The sequence below is a fragment of the Acartia tonsa genome, chromosome 1 (genome assembly GCF_053477335.1).
Source record: "Acartia tonsa isolate MP-2025a chromosome 1, ASM5347733v1, whole genome shotgun sequence".
NCBI classification, from domain to species: Eukaryota; Metazoa; Arthropoda; class Copepoda; order Calanoida; family Acartiidae; genus Acartia; species Acartia tonsa.
Genome location: NC_137260.1, coordinates 58,444,469 through 58,461,348, shown reverse-complemented (window position 1 = coordinate 58,461,348; position 16,880 = coordinate 58,444,469). Strand labels below are relative to the sequence as shown.

General features: G+C 30.8%; 1 protein-coding gene across 3 annotated transcripts in view; it reads right to left on the bottom strand.

Moving 5' to 3' along the window:
- The window catches only part of LOC145314106 (glutamate receptor 1-like), a gene marked incomplete at its 3' end in the record, with an annotated part of 75,701 nt that extends 59,062 nt beyond the window's left edge, over positions 1–16,639 (bottom strand). For all 3 annotated transcript variants that reach the window (XM_080154003.1, XM_080154079.1, XM_080153926.1), the window contains 1 exon segment: positions 16,194–16,639. In XM_080154003.1, coding sequence (XP_080010129.1) covers positions 16,194–16,469 — 276 coding nt within the window.
- Between the last annotated feature and the right edge of the window lie 241 nt (positions 16,640–16,880).

Sequence of the window (16,880 nt, the reverse complement as noted above, 5' to 3'; positions counted from 1 at the left end):
AGTAGTTTCCCATACAGGCTCTAGTCGAGCACAGAACCTCCAGTCCCCTTTTCTAAAGAACATGTCCTAATTTTTGTGATTTTTTAAAAATAACTAGTCGGTGCTTTTAGTGTTTTTTTAAATAAGTTGGTTTTAAGGTACTAACTAAAACGCAGCAAAAAAAGAAGAAAATTGCAATTATGAACAAAAATTTTAAGATCTTTAATTTGACACCTTACTTTTTGAATTCGGTTGAGTAATTATTTAAAAAATATATTTTGTTGAAGCCCGGTGAATCAAAACTTTGAATTTTTGGAGTTCGTAACGAATGGGTTAAATTAAAATCACAAAAATTAGGACACATTCTTTGAAATAGCTAGATTTTAAACAACAGGACATGGAAAGTTTTTGTTTGTTATTACTTTATTTTAGGTTAGTTTATATTGTTTACCTGCAGGTTTAAGCCCCTTAGAATTATGGACCTCCCATTTCAATTTTTTGTGTGCTCTCTAATCACTTAGAGAAAGCATCAAATAATCCCACTAATGTAAGTTCGAAGTTCCCAAATTTGGTACCACGCCTCCTTTGAAGCACCTTTTCTCGAAAAAATCAGATAAAAAAAAGATAACATCTATGCCTTTCAAGAAAAAAGGAGGAGGATTTTTATTCGTCAAATAATTCACACAGGTTAAAAACAGAAATTGTGCCCCAAAGACTTGTGTTCTTTTATTATAGTCTGGTGTCTATACTCTGTCATGGCAAAATCTGTGATACCCTTTGTATATTGAATGTGGATGTGTGTATTTTTCTCTCTATCATTGAATTACTTGGCGTCCATTGTTTGTTTAATCTTCACATAAAAATAACCCATGGAAAAAGTGTAAATATATGGAAAACAAGAACGATATTGTACACAAGTAGTGCAGCAGTAATAAAATAACGGTAAGTATTTGAAAGCAAAAAAAACAATATGCCATTTTTTCAGATAGGTCGTTTAATTTTAAGTTTTATATGCAAATTAAGCTTAAACAAAAAATTAAGACTGTACGAGGTATTGTTATTAAATCACTACATATGTTTAATGTTGACAGTTAGGCAGTCAGTTTAACGTATATACTCTAGTTATTTAACAGCTGCGCTACAAAAAAAGAGTGTAAAAATATATTATTAAAATTAATGTTTGCTTAGCAAAGATGCATATTGTATATAAATGAAAATAAATTTGCATTATTTCTTGTAACAAATTTGCTAATGCAAATAAGGACACACCTATCTTGAAGTTTATCAAGACAAATTGAGTGGTAACTCTAAAGAAAGGATATTAATTTGAATTCCAATTGACTATTACAAAAATCTTTATTACTTTAATTATTTAGCTAACTAAAAAGATGACTTTTATATTCCTGACATGTTTTAATTCTTTAATGGTATGAGTAAGACACCGTCAATAAGATGATAGGAAAAAAACATAATTGGACAAACGGACAAAATCAGATACAGAGCAGCTGTTCAGTGTTAAGATAAACATAAACAAACAATGCTAGATATAGTACAGCGAATCTTTACACAAAGTTTCAGGTATTGAATAGTAGCTGAGAAATTCCCTCTTCTTGAATACTGAATTAAAGAGCATCCTCGCTACAAAAATAAACTAAATTTTCTCCAAAAGGCACTTTAGCACTATTCTTTTAAAATCAGCATCAGATTATTTTGAATTAGGGTCTTATTGAGATCTTGCTATGTAAGTCTTTCAAAATTTTGTCTTAATTAATTTCAAGACGGGGGTGAGGCCAATTTTGGATGTCAATGCACGGCACAAAGTTTTGAAGCTAAATCTTTTTTATCCTTGATATGGATAATATGCATCACTTTCCCACCAGGGATACAGAGATATGAGAATAGAGGATAAATTAATATTTTTATCCTTGATATGGATAATATACATCACTTTCCCCACCAGGAAGGAGACAATAGATAAAAATTTAACCTTTTTTATCATTGATATGTGGATATACAGGGAAGAGACAATGAAAATAAATTAATCTTTCCCCAATTGTTAATTATGAATTGGGGTGAAAATTTAGTCATTATCCTTTTCCTCCCTGATCACTCTCTCTTTCCTTCTCTCTCTTTCTTTCCTTTTCTCTCTCCTATTTTCTATGTTTTTGTTGGAAGCAAAGTTTTTCTATATATTAACCAATATACGTACATGCATTAGTTTAAGAAGAATTAGTTTATCATAAATTTTATTTAAATTATCATTACTTATAAGCTAAACCTATGGCCTAGAGGTTTTGTTAACTTATTACAGCTTTTCTGTTCGTTGAGTTCATTGTGCTTTAAACATTTTCTGACGATTTGCATGACAATTAGAACGATATGAAACATTCAAAATTAACTGGAAATGTTGTTTGTTCATTTATTTATTTTTTCGAGCTCCGCTTTTTGGGATGTTATCATCCTTGTTTAAACTGCCATCATTGAAGGGATTTGGATGCACATTGTGTATAAAAATCCATTTAGCTGAAATGTTCTATTTTGCGTAATTATTATTTTCATGTGAATTTCATGCAAATCCCTGCACAAAATGACTTTTAAAGCCAATTTAAACAATTAATTACAAATATCTTTTCTAATTTTGACTCCCTAGAAGCAAAGCTTTTGAGAATTATGGCACGACCTTCTATCTCTCTGTTACATTAACCTATTAGAATCGTTCTATTGATTTCAAACTTTTATTGTCATAATCCTATTAGAAAAAGAAGTAAGTGTTTTTTGTTTGTCTGTAATCATCTAGATTACGGCTGTACCGATTGAGTTCTCTATTTTAGGAAAGCTCAACATAAGTTCCAGGATGGTTTTAGGCTATTAAGCTTGGAAATTAAATTATTGGGATGGTCAGAGGCTATTTTACTGCCAATTTCCGCTAGAAACTACGGGTGCATTAAACATTAGTAAAATATAATTATAAGCGTAGCATTCTCAAAATAATGAAATAGTTTTTAGTGCCTCAAAATGTAAGCGCGTTCATATTTTGCATTTCGCGCAATTTGCAAAAAAAGTATTATTTGCTGAGCTTCCCTTTTATGGAACTAATCTAGTTTTTAATTCAAAATTTATGTAACAAAATGTGAGATAGAAACTAGTTTAATTCTCATGATGAGAACTAGTGGTAGCAGTGCCAAGTAGAAAAGCGAAATCTCACTTTGATCTTAATTAATGTTGATGAAATGAATTGTTAAAAAGTTGGTTTGGTGCTGTGTACTGCTGCTTGCAACACTCCTCTGCTGCAAAGCTCAACAAGGAAAATCTTATTTTTAAATATATAAAGTTTGAAAATGGGAAGGGTAAATCACAGCTCAGTAGCCGCAACCGCATCTAGACACATTTATTTCACTGACAAAGTCGAAAGCTCATTATAGTGACTATGAAAAAAGGGGATAAATTTCAAACTTTAAAAGATTTTCTCGTATGCATTGGAAACCGATTAATATCCGGTTCTCATCCATACGAAAAAAATATGTCTAGCATCTTATTATATACAGTTTTCTACAGATATAGAAATGTACAATCATAAGATTAAAAACAGTTTTTTAGCCCGTACGTACCTTTGGCATCTCGGGGTTTAAAAAAACTGATTTTAATCTTATAGTTGTACATTTTATATCCGCGGAAAGCTGTTTATATACGATGCGAGAAATAACTATTAAATTTATACCCTTTTTTATAGGCACTATAAACAGCTTAACAAAGTCACAGATGCAGCCATTTGGAAACTTAAAAATTCGCAGCAATTACACAAACCTAAAAGTGTAGTGACTATAAAGAAAGAGGAAAATCAACCGCATCCGCTTAATTTTAAGGCCTCAAACGCAGTTCTTAAATATGCAGCTGTCAAACCCCAGAGGAAGATAAAATTGGGGATTAGCCAAGAAGCAAGAAAATAAAGACAATATAGTGCAATATATAGGTGACCGAATTTTCTGCGAGTCAAAAGTTTGGAAAATAATCTTTTTTAACAAGAAATTGATGCATGTATAAAATGCAAGGATATTCTACAATTCGCCTTATCAATCTTATAGTTTGTTTCAGTTTCAAACACGTGTCTTTGTATGTACACACAAAACAAAAATCATATACATATGATGTCACAAATAAAGTCAGTTTTATTTGCTTTTACACAATACAAATGACAAATGATAGGCCAATACATAAACTAAATTACCAATGTCATGACAGTATACATTTTAATTGACCAATGGTAGGCCAGTATGACGTCATTTTTCATAGGCACTAGAAAAAAAACTTGGATAGATTCACACATGTCCGTACTTGTTAAATATACAAACAATTATGTAACAAAAAAAGTAAGAAAAGAAAATGTTTTTGACTTGTTTTGTTTTGTTTTGTTTTTATTTCTGGCAGGCGTTATTGTGCTTATCTAATCCTTTAACTGTTGTAGTGCTGCAACAAACAAATCCAATAGAATTACATTGCATTAGTCAGTTGGAGGCGTGAAACGTATTTTTCTCCATTATTTGGTTGGGGCTGTAAAACCAAGTCTTTCTACGTGGATACATAATTAAGTTTAAGTAACAAATTGATTCTTACTAAGTAGAGACGTTATGAAACAAATCAAATAGAAATACATTGCATTTAGTTAGTCGGAGGCGTGAAACGTATTTTTTCTCCATTATTTGGTTGGGGCTGTGAAACCAAGTCTTTCTACGTGGATACATAGTTAAGTTTGAGTAACAAATTGATTCTTACTACGTAGAGACATTATGAAACAAATCCAATAGAATTACATTGCATTAGTCAGTTGGGGTTGGGGCTGTGAAACCAAGTCTTTCTACGTGGATACATAATTAAATTTGAGTAACAAATTGATTCTTACTACGTAGAGACTTTATAAAACAAATCAAATAGAAATACATTGCATTTAGTTAGTTGGGGGCGTGAAACATATTCTTTTCCATCATTTTGTTGGGGCTTAGAAACCAAGTCTTTCTGCGTGGATATATAAAAATGTATTATCAAGTATAAGATAAATAGATGTTATTCAATGAGTAATTTGTTGAAAATGAATTTTTCCTAACGTTTAGTAATATGTAGTAAGCTTTCTTGTATAAGTATAATATACGGTGTTTTTTACCTGTTTAAATCATAACAAGCAAGTTTAACAGACACGGATAGTTAAAACTTGAGTTATGATTCAATGAAAAAAAATATTGCCCTAACTGTTTACACCATAAACAATTAGACTTTACCCAAAAAAAGACAAAGACCAAATTGTGTCAAAATAATCCATGTGACGTAATAAAAATGAAAGGATTATCCATCTTATTTTTAGGAGTTTTCTTTCCCACTTCCTCTCTCATCTCCCACATTTTTTATGACATCACATGGATCAATTTTGAAAAATTCAAAAGACTAAACATCATAATGGTAATAAAACATTTTTATTGAAAATGAAAGACAAATGCAGCCTTACATTGTACATAAAAATGTTAAAAAATACTGAAAATCATCCCATAAAAATAAAATTGTAAAGAAAATACTTTCAATAGTAAAACTTCAAGGATTTACTTTTTATTATATTATGTATGTAGAAGCAGGATTTAGCAGCTGTTACTAAGCCACGAATAATCAGTCAATTTACAGCAATTTGCAACTTGTAAATATTTAGATTTTTGGAGTGTTGATTGAAATTATTAGTAGAATTTTTTAAAATCATGCTTATAAAATCTTTAATTTTGAACTTTAAAATAAGTATGTAGTTGCAAAATGCCATTTTAAACTTTCCACCCCCTTTCCTTCATCCTTCATTTTTTACCTTTAAGAAACTATTATCTTTAGTGAAAAAAAATGCAGTGTTTGCAGGGATTTGACAACAAAAGATGGGATTTGACAACAAAACATAATAAATAAAATCATTCTGATGAGTGAAAGTAAGTCAGATTTTGAGTGATTTAATAAGCAGTATATATTTTTTACTCATATAAGCATCATCTCTTTTTATTTATAAACTAACTGAAGATTTATTTTAACAATGAAACACTGTGTATTGGACTTATCAAATAAAGATAACATGTTTAATTTAACTGTGTTGATCACTCTGGGTTATAATTATAAAGAAGAAGAAAGAATTGTAGATTAATATAACTATCATTGTTCTCTCCCTTCCTTGTCCCTGGCAACAACAAAAAAATAGTTTAATTTTCCTCATGCAGTGAAGGACATTGATTTATTGTCACAATTTTCACTCCTTCAATAATGCAATCATTTTTAGCCAATAAATTTTTCAACTTCCACCAGTTGTTGCAACGTTGCTCTTCTGTGTTACATGATATAAAAAAGTCGGATCTAGTGCAGTTTTCGGTTAAATGTTCCTGGTAACGATTATCTCCAAAAATCTATGAACTGCTAGATGCCAAACGGCTGAACGTACATGTAATGCCCGCACATGAATAAGAACATGAATACTCTGTAATGTCAAAGATACACGCACAGAAAAATCTTAATTGAAGGAAAAACGCGTAAAACGGGTCTTTCTCGCGCATTTATGTGGACTGCGAGATATCTGTGCATTATTGAGTAATTATTGACTATTCCAGATTTTTTAGGCCTTCTAATATCGATTAAAATTTTGTGCGAGCATAATCTATATGATTCCCCGGTTGGCCGTTAGCAGCATTTAAAGTTCATAGATTTTTTGAGATAATTGTTGCCAGGAATATTTTATTGATAATTGGACAAGATTTAAAAATCAATATTGGTAATTTTATATTATAAAGAAATCAATTATCATATTCATATTAATGGATATACGATATTATTATACGTGGATATTTTGACAGAGGAAAATTTGTCGTGAAATTAGCTTGCTAATATGGACCTCATTTATTGGACAGTTTGTTCATCCAGTAAGAGGGGAGGTGACGGCGTAAATAGGTGGATAGGGGGTTTTGTGTTTTAGCCAGCTGCAAGTTTTACTTTTAAGAGTACATGAAAATCTGGTGCAACATCCAAGTAATAATATTTCGATTTTAATATTTAAAAAATCAATATTGGTGATTTCATATTATCAAATTTTAATTGTGATATGCTTAATTCGATAATTTAAAACTACAACGCCATTACTTTAGGAATTTTGTTTATTAATCCTAAATTGTTGAGAAAAAAAATTAAAAAGCTCAGTTATTAATATCATTTAAAAGTAACAATTCTATGTATTAAGAAAAATATAAAATATGTTACTTTTTTCATGTCAAATGGTCGTCTTTTTACAAAACGTTGACAACGTCATTTACTGATAAAACTACAAAATAGATGTAAGTCTGTTAATGCTGCGCTACTTATAGACACAATTGTCCTTATTATACAATAAGGACAATTATATATTATAGAGAAGCTGTGCTTTAAAAAATTGAAAGGTACTCTAAGATGTATCTATATTGAAGATAAGTTACATTATTGTTCTATTCCATTATCCTACGATTTATTAAATACTATGAAAGTACGAACATAGTAAAACTATAGAGTAGCTGCGCTCTTTTAAAAATTGAAAGGTACTCTAAGAGGTATCTATATTGAAGATAAGTTACATTATTGTTATATTCCATTATCCTACGATTTATTAAATACTATGAAAGTACGAACATAGTAAAACTATAGAGTAGCTGCGCTCTTCTAAAAATTGAAAGGTACTCTAAGATGTATCTATATTGAAGATAAGTTACATTATTGTTATATTCCAGCTTCGTACTACATGTCAAATTCTATGAGAAAAAGTTGGGAAATATGAGAAAATAATTTCTTCTTCTGCATCGAGGGGCGTTTCTATGAAACAGTTGTTTTTAAGGGCAGATTTAAGGCACCGAAGGTATTGGCCCCCCCCGGAGTTAGGGCCCCTGCAGTTTTTATGCATAGGAAAAAAATTTTCATTTCTTTTCAAAGCGACAATTATTTTGACATTTTTTTATCAATATTGCTAAATTCCAATTTATATTGACATAACATTGTATTATCTTGAATGTAAAAACAATTTCCATGATGGTATATAATAAGAGGAGAATCCATCGGTTGAGGGATAGTACAATTATCAATAATATTAATCCACATCCCTTTATTCCTCTCAATAATGAGAACAAAAATTTAATTTCAAAAATTTGAAAATGGCGAAAAATAATTCAACTTTTTTAATATTAGCGGTATATCAAATGTGTTGCTAAAGTCAAACTAACACTAATTATAATGGATGTACAATAGACGTGGATAATATGAAAATGGAAAATTTTCATCAATTTAGTTTGCTAACATGAAACTCTATTATTGGTTAGTTTGTTCATCTAGTAGGAGCGGAGGGGATAGAAGGGGGTAATCGTTATTTTAGCCCGCTACGAATATCACTTTATAAACTCTGGTGTAAGTAATACTACACCGATTAAAATTACTAACAAAGCTATTATTGACCTCGTTAAAGATTCATTTAAATATCTGTAATCCTATCCCTGTATCCTTAAAACCAACAACTTTTACATTATCAAATTATGCTCATACACTATCTATCTCTCTCACTTTTTCTTTACTTCTCCCTCACTAACTCCCTCTCCCTCTCTCTCTCTCTCTCTCTCTCTCACTATCCCCTTCTAGAAAAGAGTATTAGGAACTATCCCTGTGATTGACTTGTAGACCATAAATATCCCATCTGTTCCCATCAAGTAACTTGTTTTTGGGTCTTAGTGTAGTACTATGGGTTTCCAGATTGGCCGGATATCCGGTTTGGCCGAAATTTTGGCTATTTTCAATATCCGACCTAATACCGGATAATTAGACTGTCCGGATACCGGATAGTCGGTAATTTGCCGGATATCCGGCGTTGGCGAAATATCCATCCGGATACCGGTATATGGATAGTCTAATTATCCGGTATCAGGTCGGATATTGAAAATAGCTGACCGGAAAAAAATTTAAAATCATCCGGATATCCGGTATCCGGCCAAACCCTACCTAACAGTAAACAATAGGAGGAGGGGGGTGAATGAAGTTACTTTATAGATTTCATGGATATTGCTGAATATTTATTGAGAGAAAATAGAAAAATAATAATATGTATGCAATTGTTATACCCCTTTCTTATTCTTTCTCTTTTATCTTTCAGTGATAGATTAACTCTGTAGAAATCAAATCCTATCACATAAAGTAACAAAGGATCACGCTAACCACTGAATCGATATGGTTCTCCTTTACAGTGAAACTTCTTATAGGTCCCTGGAATGTTTTTAACTATTTTGGAGGGTGGTATAAAAATAACCCCCCCAAAAAAAATTTACCTTTTCTTTTTAAAATTCAAGTTGAAAATTGGGGGGAGTCGACTTAAGTGCCCCTAAAGGCTTCTACAGGGCGAAGCCGCTAGTAAGAAGTAAAATTATTACGTTTAATAGTCTTTAATAGTTATATCTAGCTGTTCAATTCAAATTTCACTCATTTGATAAAAAATGAATAAGCTTATAATAAATTGTGATACCAAAACTTTTAGATTCCATTCTAAAATATTCGCATATTTAAGTATCCCTTTCGTGACAACGCCTCTTGAGGGTGCGTTTTGTCGTATTTTCACGGTAGTTTTTGATAGGTTATGTTTGGTTAAGTTAGGAAATACAATTGGCCCCGCAGGGTTAGATCTCTTTGAAGGGGATAGAAGTAGGAGAAAATCTTCTGTGAAAATACGACGAAACGCCCCGTAAGAGGCGTTGCCACGAAAGGGACTATACCCATACTTTTATTATAATATTTTTTATATAAAAGAAAAATAATGCTAAACCCGTAGATAATAAGAATAATATGATTATGTGATGTTCAGTGCAAACTGTTTTCATCTTAATTTAATAATATATTCAATATTAGAAGCGAAACTTCTTTACATTTATACTATTCCTTACGTCTGATAGAGTTATGTAACTGCAAAGTTTTACGAAATATATTTATCTATACGTATTAGTTTTGACATATAAGATTGCTTATTATGCTAAAAAGTTTTATTTTATAACAGTTTACTATTGTTTTTTGTGTGTATACTATATACTAGAAAAGTTCTAAATGTGTCATCCTGTAGTTGTTTCGCTATTTACGGGGAAAATCTCTATCAAAAGTGAAGCTTTTCTTTAATTATATTCGAAACATCTTTATAATCAAGTTCTGAAAATATAAGTATGTCCTTAAGAATTAAACAGTACACTTTAATTAAGCAACTATGCAACAAATATAACTAATTTTGTTTATACTTATGAATTTATATTATGCTATGGGCACTCTACAGGTGTTAATGTTCGTCTGTCCTACTGTCTGATTCAGAGCTTCTATGGATGTTGTCATCCTTGTTGTATATAAGGATTAGTAATATTAAACACAAGAGAAATAAGATTTACATTTTTGCAATAACATCTTATTATTCTTATTTTCTTACAAAGATAATATTTTCCGAATTAGTTTCTGCTCGGTTCAAACCGTTTCTAAAGCGCAAAGAAACACGAAAAATCAAAGGATTCAGATGGCTTAGGCTTTTGGCCCTTACTGCTTACGAGTGTACAAAAATGATATTAATCCTATGATATATAGCTTTTTTCATTCATTTAGGCATGTTAGAATTGTCCTATCGATTTCAAAACTTTGCATGATGATTCCTGTAGTAGTTAGATACGATTTAGATTTTTAACTTTTTAAACAACATTTTTTTATGTGATATAATCATCCAATTGATCTGATTTTTGGAGTACTGATTTTGATTACAATAAGGTACAATATTATAAGCGAAGCAACTCTATTATCAATTCCTAAAAATGTCCGTATGTCCTTAAACAGTATTCTGTATTTAAGAAGTTTTGCAACAAATTTACGTTCAATTTTGAAAAAAAATTTAATTTATATATGTCATCCTTGTTTTTATATGTTAGAACAAAAACTATGAAAAAAAAGTTGCTTAAAAAATTTCGGCTTGGAAAAATTTAAAAATAGAACATAGGATTTTTATTATATTTTGAAAGGTATAAATAACAGCATAAGTTTGAAGCATTTTTTCTCGTATTCATTCGAAACCGGTGGACTAGAACCGGTTCTCATCAATACGAAAAAATTATGTCTAGCATCGTATTATATCCAGTTTTCTACGAATATTTAAATGTACACTCATAAGATTTAAACCAGTTTTTTAGCTATTTATAATACTATGCGTGAAATAACTATTCTTACATAATAAATATATTGTATAGTACAAAAAATACGCAGAAGTAATAATTTTCTATGCTTTTATAACATAATTATACAATAACATAGAAAAAAACATATGAGATAAACATCTCATCTCTCCTACAAACAAAAATAGTTATTTCTCGCATCGTATTTGAAACAGCTTAGTTTTTTAGCAAAGGCACCGGTTAAAAAAAAACTGGTTTTAATCTTATGATTGTACATTTTTTTATTCGTAGAAAGCTGGATAAAATACAATGCTAGACATAGTTTTTTCGTATGGATGAGAACCGGTTACTATCCACCGGATTTAAATAAATACGAGAAAAACATTATTTACAAAATCAAAGAAAACGATGAGAATACTCCATAAATCATAGGAAGGTGTTCAGCTATTTTGAGGTTGAATAATTAAACCTCCTAAAGAGAAATTATCCTTTTACAGATAGCATTTGCAGAACCTTTATTAGTTAGGAAGGTTTTAATCTATACTTACAACTACCCTCCTAGAGGCTAGAATCGATGCAGATGGTATTTTAAAAAGTACAAGCTTAATCTTTTTTTTTGTTTCTATTGGGCAAAAAAAGTATGACATCTTTTCCAATTATTAAGTTTTGTCTTTGGTGTACTTTTTATAATTCTCAACAACAACAAAAATACACATGTACGTCATAACCAGAAAAAAGTTTTCCACTGAATGAATAATATCATTTTAAAACAGTAAATTATTTCAAGGGACAGTTTTTTAGGCTTTGCCACGTTTTCTACGTTTTGCAAAAATCTTTTATACATGTTGCCCTCCTTACTTTCAACAATCTGCCGCCACAGCCGCTAAAAATGAAATTTCGGCTAGATTTCAAGTGACTAAAGCTGTAGCCGAAAAAGACAATTCACAATTAACAGTCGCTCTGTAACAAAACAAGCCAAAATATTAACTGAAAAATTTAAGTCATAATTGTTTTTCTTTAGTACAATATCTCTATCTCTTCAGCACATCACTGTGGCATATTTCTGGAAAGAAGGGGACAATTGGCTGTTTATTACACTAGTCCCCAAAGTTATTAATTACGTTCTCTTATTTGTTAGCTTATCAACTTTGGGGACTTTTAATGAATTAAGATTGGTTGGTTCATTAGGTTGAGTGACCAAACGTTTCAACAAATATTGAATCTTTAGAATAGGGATTTTTGTGTATCATCATTGGGAAATTATATAAATTTATAGGCAATTGTCTTATCCCTTTAGTTTCCTGGGTATATTGTCTAAGCTTATTCCGATAATAATTATGATATACATAACATATACAGCACAGACAAAACGTGGCCTACAATTGTCAAAACTAATTTCATATTATATATGCTAGTACTATAAAAAATAGTGTAGTCTATGAAAGTCTTACCAATAAAGCAGAGAGGAAATTACTAAAGTAACTAATTTGCCTTAAGTATTTTATAATTCTATATGCTTTTTACTAAATATGACAGTATACTCTAAGAAAGTCTTACAGATGAAATAGCTAAACTAATTTCATATTTTGTAATCATACCATAAATGATAGTGTAGTCTATAATACTCTTATTTATACAGCAGAACGAAGATTAGGCTAACTTGATATTTATATAAACTGCTACATATGGCAGTCTATGAAAGTGCTTGCATTGTAATGGCAAGAATTATTCTCTATTATCATGTTAAAAATTTTCAATTGTTATCAATAAATCATTAAATAGGTATACAGAATTCTAATTAAATCACTGAAAAATGATTCTTGAAATCGAAAGTTTTAATCCTATTATATAAAGTGAATAGCTTTTTTGTCTGTAGTGAAGAATCTCGCTTACCGCTGAACCGCTATGATTCTCCTTTACAGTGAAGATTCTTATTGGTTCCGGAAAGGTTTTTAACTATTTTTGGATAGGGTATCTTACCCTTTTATTAAAAATGACTCCCCCATAAAATTTCTTTTAGAAAATAAATATTGAAAAAGTGGGGGGGGGGGGCGAATGACATTTCACCTTCCTACCTTAAATGACTCTAGAGGCTTTTAGCGGCTTAGCCGCTAGTTCCATATAAAAACTACGTTTTTTTATTATTTTATTATAGTTTTGAAATCGACTGTACCAAACTGTAAACTATTAAACAGTATACTATTATGTTCTCCTATAATATAAAGTAGTAAGGTTTTTTGTCTGAAGCTTAAGATATTGTTAACTACTGGAACTATAAGTCCTCCTTTTTCACACTGGTCTCGGCATGGTTTTAGGCAATTTCACTTTTTAAAATTAAAGTCTCAGAATGGTTTTATGCTATTTTTCTGCTATTAGGCTCTTTTCCTTTTAATACGAAGACCCTAGATGCTAGAGGCGCAGCCACTAGTACTACATTAATAGGCTAAACTGAATGATATATGCATATCATTATAAATAATATTGTATTGTTTGTTTTTTGCACTATAACAAAATAATGACTGATATTTTGCATTGGTTTACATAATAAACAAGGATGACAACATCTATAAAAGCGAAGCTCTGAAACGGTATGACAGACGAACATTAAATCTTGTAGAGTGTGAATATACAAAATATAAATATATAAGTTTTGACAAAATTAATACGTAGATTTGTTGCAAAACTTCTAAAATACAGAATTCTGTTTAAGGACATACTGTCATTTTTAGGACTTGATTATAGAGATGCTTCGCTTAAAATATTGTACTTTATTGTAATAGGAATCAGTACTCAAAAAAATAAGATCAATCGGATGATTATATCACTCAAAAAAAGTGTTGTTAAAAAAGTTTAAAAATCAACATGTTTAAAATAGACGTACAGACCGACCATAATTATAGAAAACCTTCGCTATTAAAAGGAAGTGAGGTGAATAGATATGAATTGAGGCAGACATAACATCATTGATAAATCATCTTGCATATTCTATTATTACCCAGCACTGCTACACTGTAAATAGGATCTCTCCGACTGTCCGTCAATATATAACTCAGTAAGAGTGAGATAATAAAATAATGCAGTTTTCATTGTTTTTTTCTCACAAAATTTATAGACATAAAAAAAGCGTTTAAATATAATGTTTTTTATATACAAGCGAATGCGTCCCTAGCATCCAGGGGCTCTATATTGATATAAATATGAGGGGACTTTAAAAATAGTCTATAAAAGAAATTGCCTTAAACTATCTTAGGACCTATAAGAAGCTTCACTGTAAATAAACCATATCGGTTTAGCGGTTAGCGAGATTTTTCGCAATAGACAAAAAAACTTTCTACTTTATAGAATAGGATTTTGATTTTTTAGCAATACAAAATTTTGAATTTATTTTCTAATTATCCGATCTTATTACACAATTTACTTGCGTACAAAGTACACTGCTCATTTGCTTTTCAATCCAGTACCAACACATACATATCATAACAAAGCTACCATGACATTGCTAACATTTACTAAATATGTCACATAATAAACTATCATTTTTATGTATACAAGTCAACTGTTTTATTTCTAAAATATGTTGCTGCATTGCATATAAATAGTTTTATCCTTGTTAAAAGCGAAGCTTTTCTATAATTAGGATCGGTACGTCCGTTTTTCAACAAATTTACTTACAATTTTGCTTCGAATCTTATACATTTATATTCTGATTATTCAGTTCTGACACTATACAAATGTTAATGTCCGTTTGTCCTACCATTTCAGTGCTTCGCTTTTGTGGATGTTATCATCCTTGTTTATGTTTATATACACAAAGATTCAGAACACACTCAATATTAATGAATACTCCCTTTTTTATTTTCCCCACTTAGTAACATTTGTACACTTTAGACTTTACCAAAGTATGCGATGTAATATCTTTATAAGTTTCCGAATTTCTTTCTTCTTTTTTTTGTAACGAAGCTACGTCATAACCGAATTTGTTCTACTGCAAGTCTGTCAGTGTCAGTGTGACCGTCTGTCTTTTGAGGAAAATATAATTTTCTCAGCTGTTATTATAGCTAGACGACGATTTTAATGAAGATTTTGCTGACCAATAAGTATCTACTCTGTTTTCATAAATTACTTGGTCTGTACGTCGGTAATGCTCTAAGAAAAACCGTATTTTTTTAGAAAATGTTTTTCACTGATTTTATAAGTATTCGGCTGGAAATTATCATGAATATTATATCACTTTATGGATGTTGTCATTCTTGTTTCTATAATATAATACATTCTAAAAACTTTTTATAACAGATGCAAGAAAATACAAATAGTGGAACAGGGAAGAAAAAGATTTTGTACAGATTAATTGGGAGCTTATAGAGTAGTAATGTGTTATATAGGGTTGGGCCGGATACTTTTTTGGCCAGATACAGGATATCCGGCAGATTTATAATGCCGGATCTCCTGTATATGGCCAACGTTCGATATCCGGCAAATTACAGGATATCATTCCAGATAACCGGATATCTGGCATTATAAAACATCCGGATATTCGCTATCCGGATTGTTTCAATGTCAGGTATCCGGCCGGATATCCGGCCCAAACCTAGTGTTAAAAATAAGAATAATCCTCGAATATTTTGTGTTTATCAATGTTAGATTAAATGAAATTTTAGAAACTGAACCTTGAAAACTCTGTGTAACAATTTTTGGAAAAGCTAACTTTCCTCTTTCTTGAAAAATTATGTAATTGTTCAAGGAATTCCTTTCAAAAAATCATAAATAATACATTTTCTCGTATTTATTCGAAACCAATTAACATCCGGTGGATTAAGACCGGTTCTCATCCATACGAAAAAATTATGTGTAGAGTTGTATTATATCCAGTTCTCTACGAATATAGAAAAGTACAATTATAAGATTCAAACAAGTTTTTTTGCCCGTACCTTCGGCATCTCGGGGCTAAAAAATCTAATTGTACATTTTATATCCGCTTAAAGCTGTTTATAATACAATGCAAGAAATATCTATTCTAACCTGGGTACAGATAATCTTTGTAAGTTTGTACGCATCCACAGTGTCAATTTTATCAACATAAAACTTCATATCAAAATCTGCAGAACCATTTCTATCCTTGCTCCCTTCCACGGCTATATTCATGGCCTCAAACACATCCTTCCAGCCCGGAGATTTACTAAATATTGTTCCAATGGGTATTCGTAATTTTGAGCTACTTAGTCCTGGAGATAACCACAGTGTTATACCAACTGTTAGGTATAAAGACAAACTTTTCACTGATAATATTGTCTTCATTTTTAGTTATTATTATTTTCTACTTAATATTTATTTAGAATAATGCTTATACAACATTCTATTTAACTATTATTAAATGTCACTTTTGATAATTTTTACTTATTAATCATCAGAATCATTCTGGAAAAAATTGTCTAGGTTCAGTTCCTGATGGAAGTCTGTATGAAACTGACGGATGAAGTTGTGAAGTCGGTAACCTGTTAGACAGTGAGAAGAAGAACCATCCTTACGGGTTCCAGGGAGAAATATCCAGGGGGTGGGGAGGATGTTCAGATCAATACACACACACATTATCTCTCCCTCTCTCTATTTGAATCTCTCTCTCTCTCTCTCTCTCTCTCTCTTAATCTTTATCTCTTGGTTGTTTTCTCTCTCGCTCTCCTTCTATTCTCTCTCTTTCTCTCCCTCTCT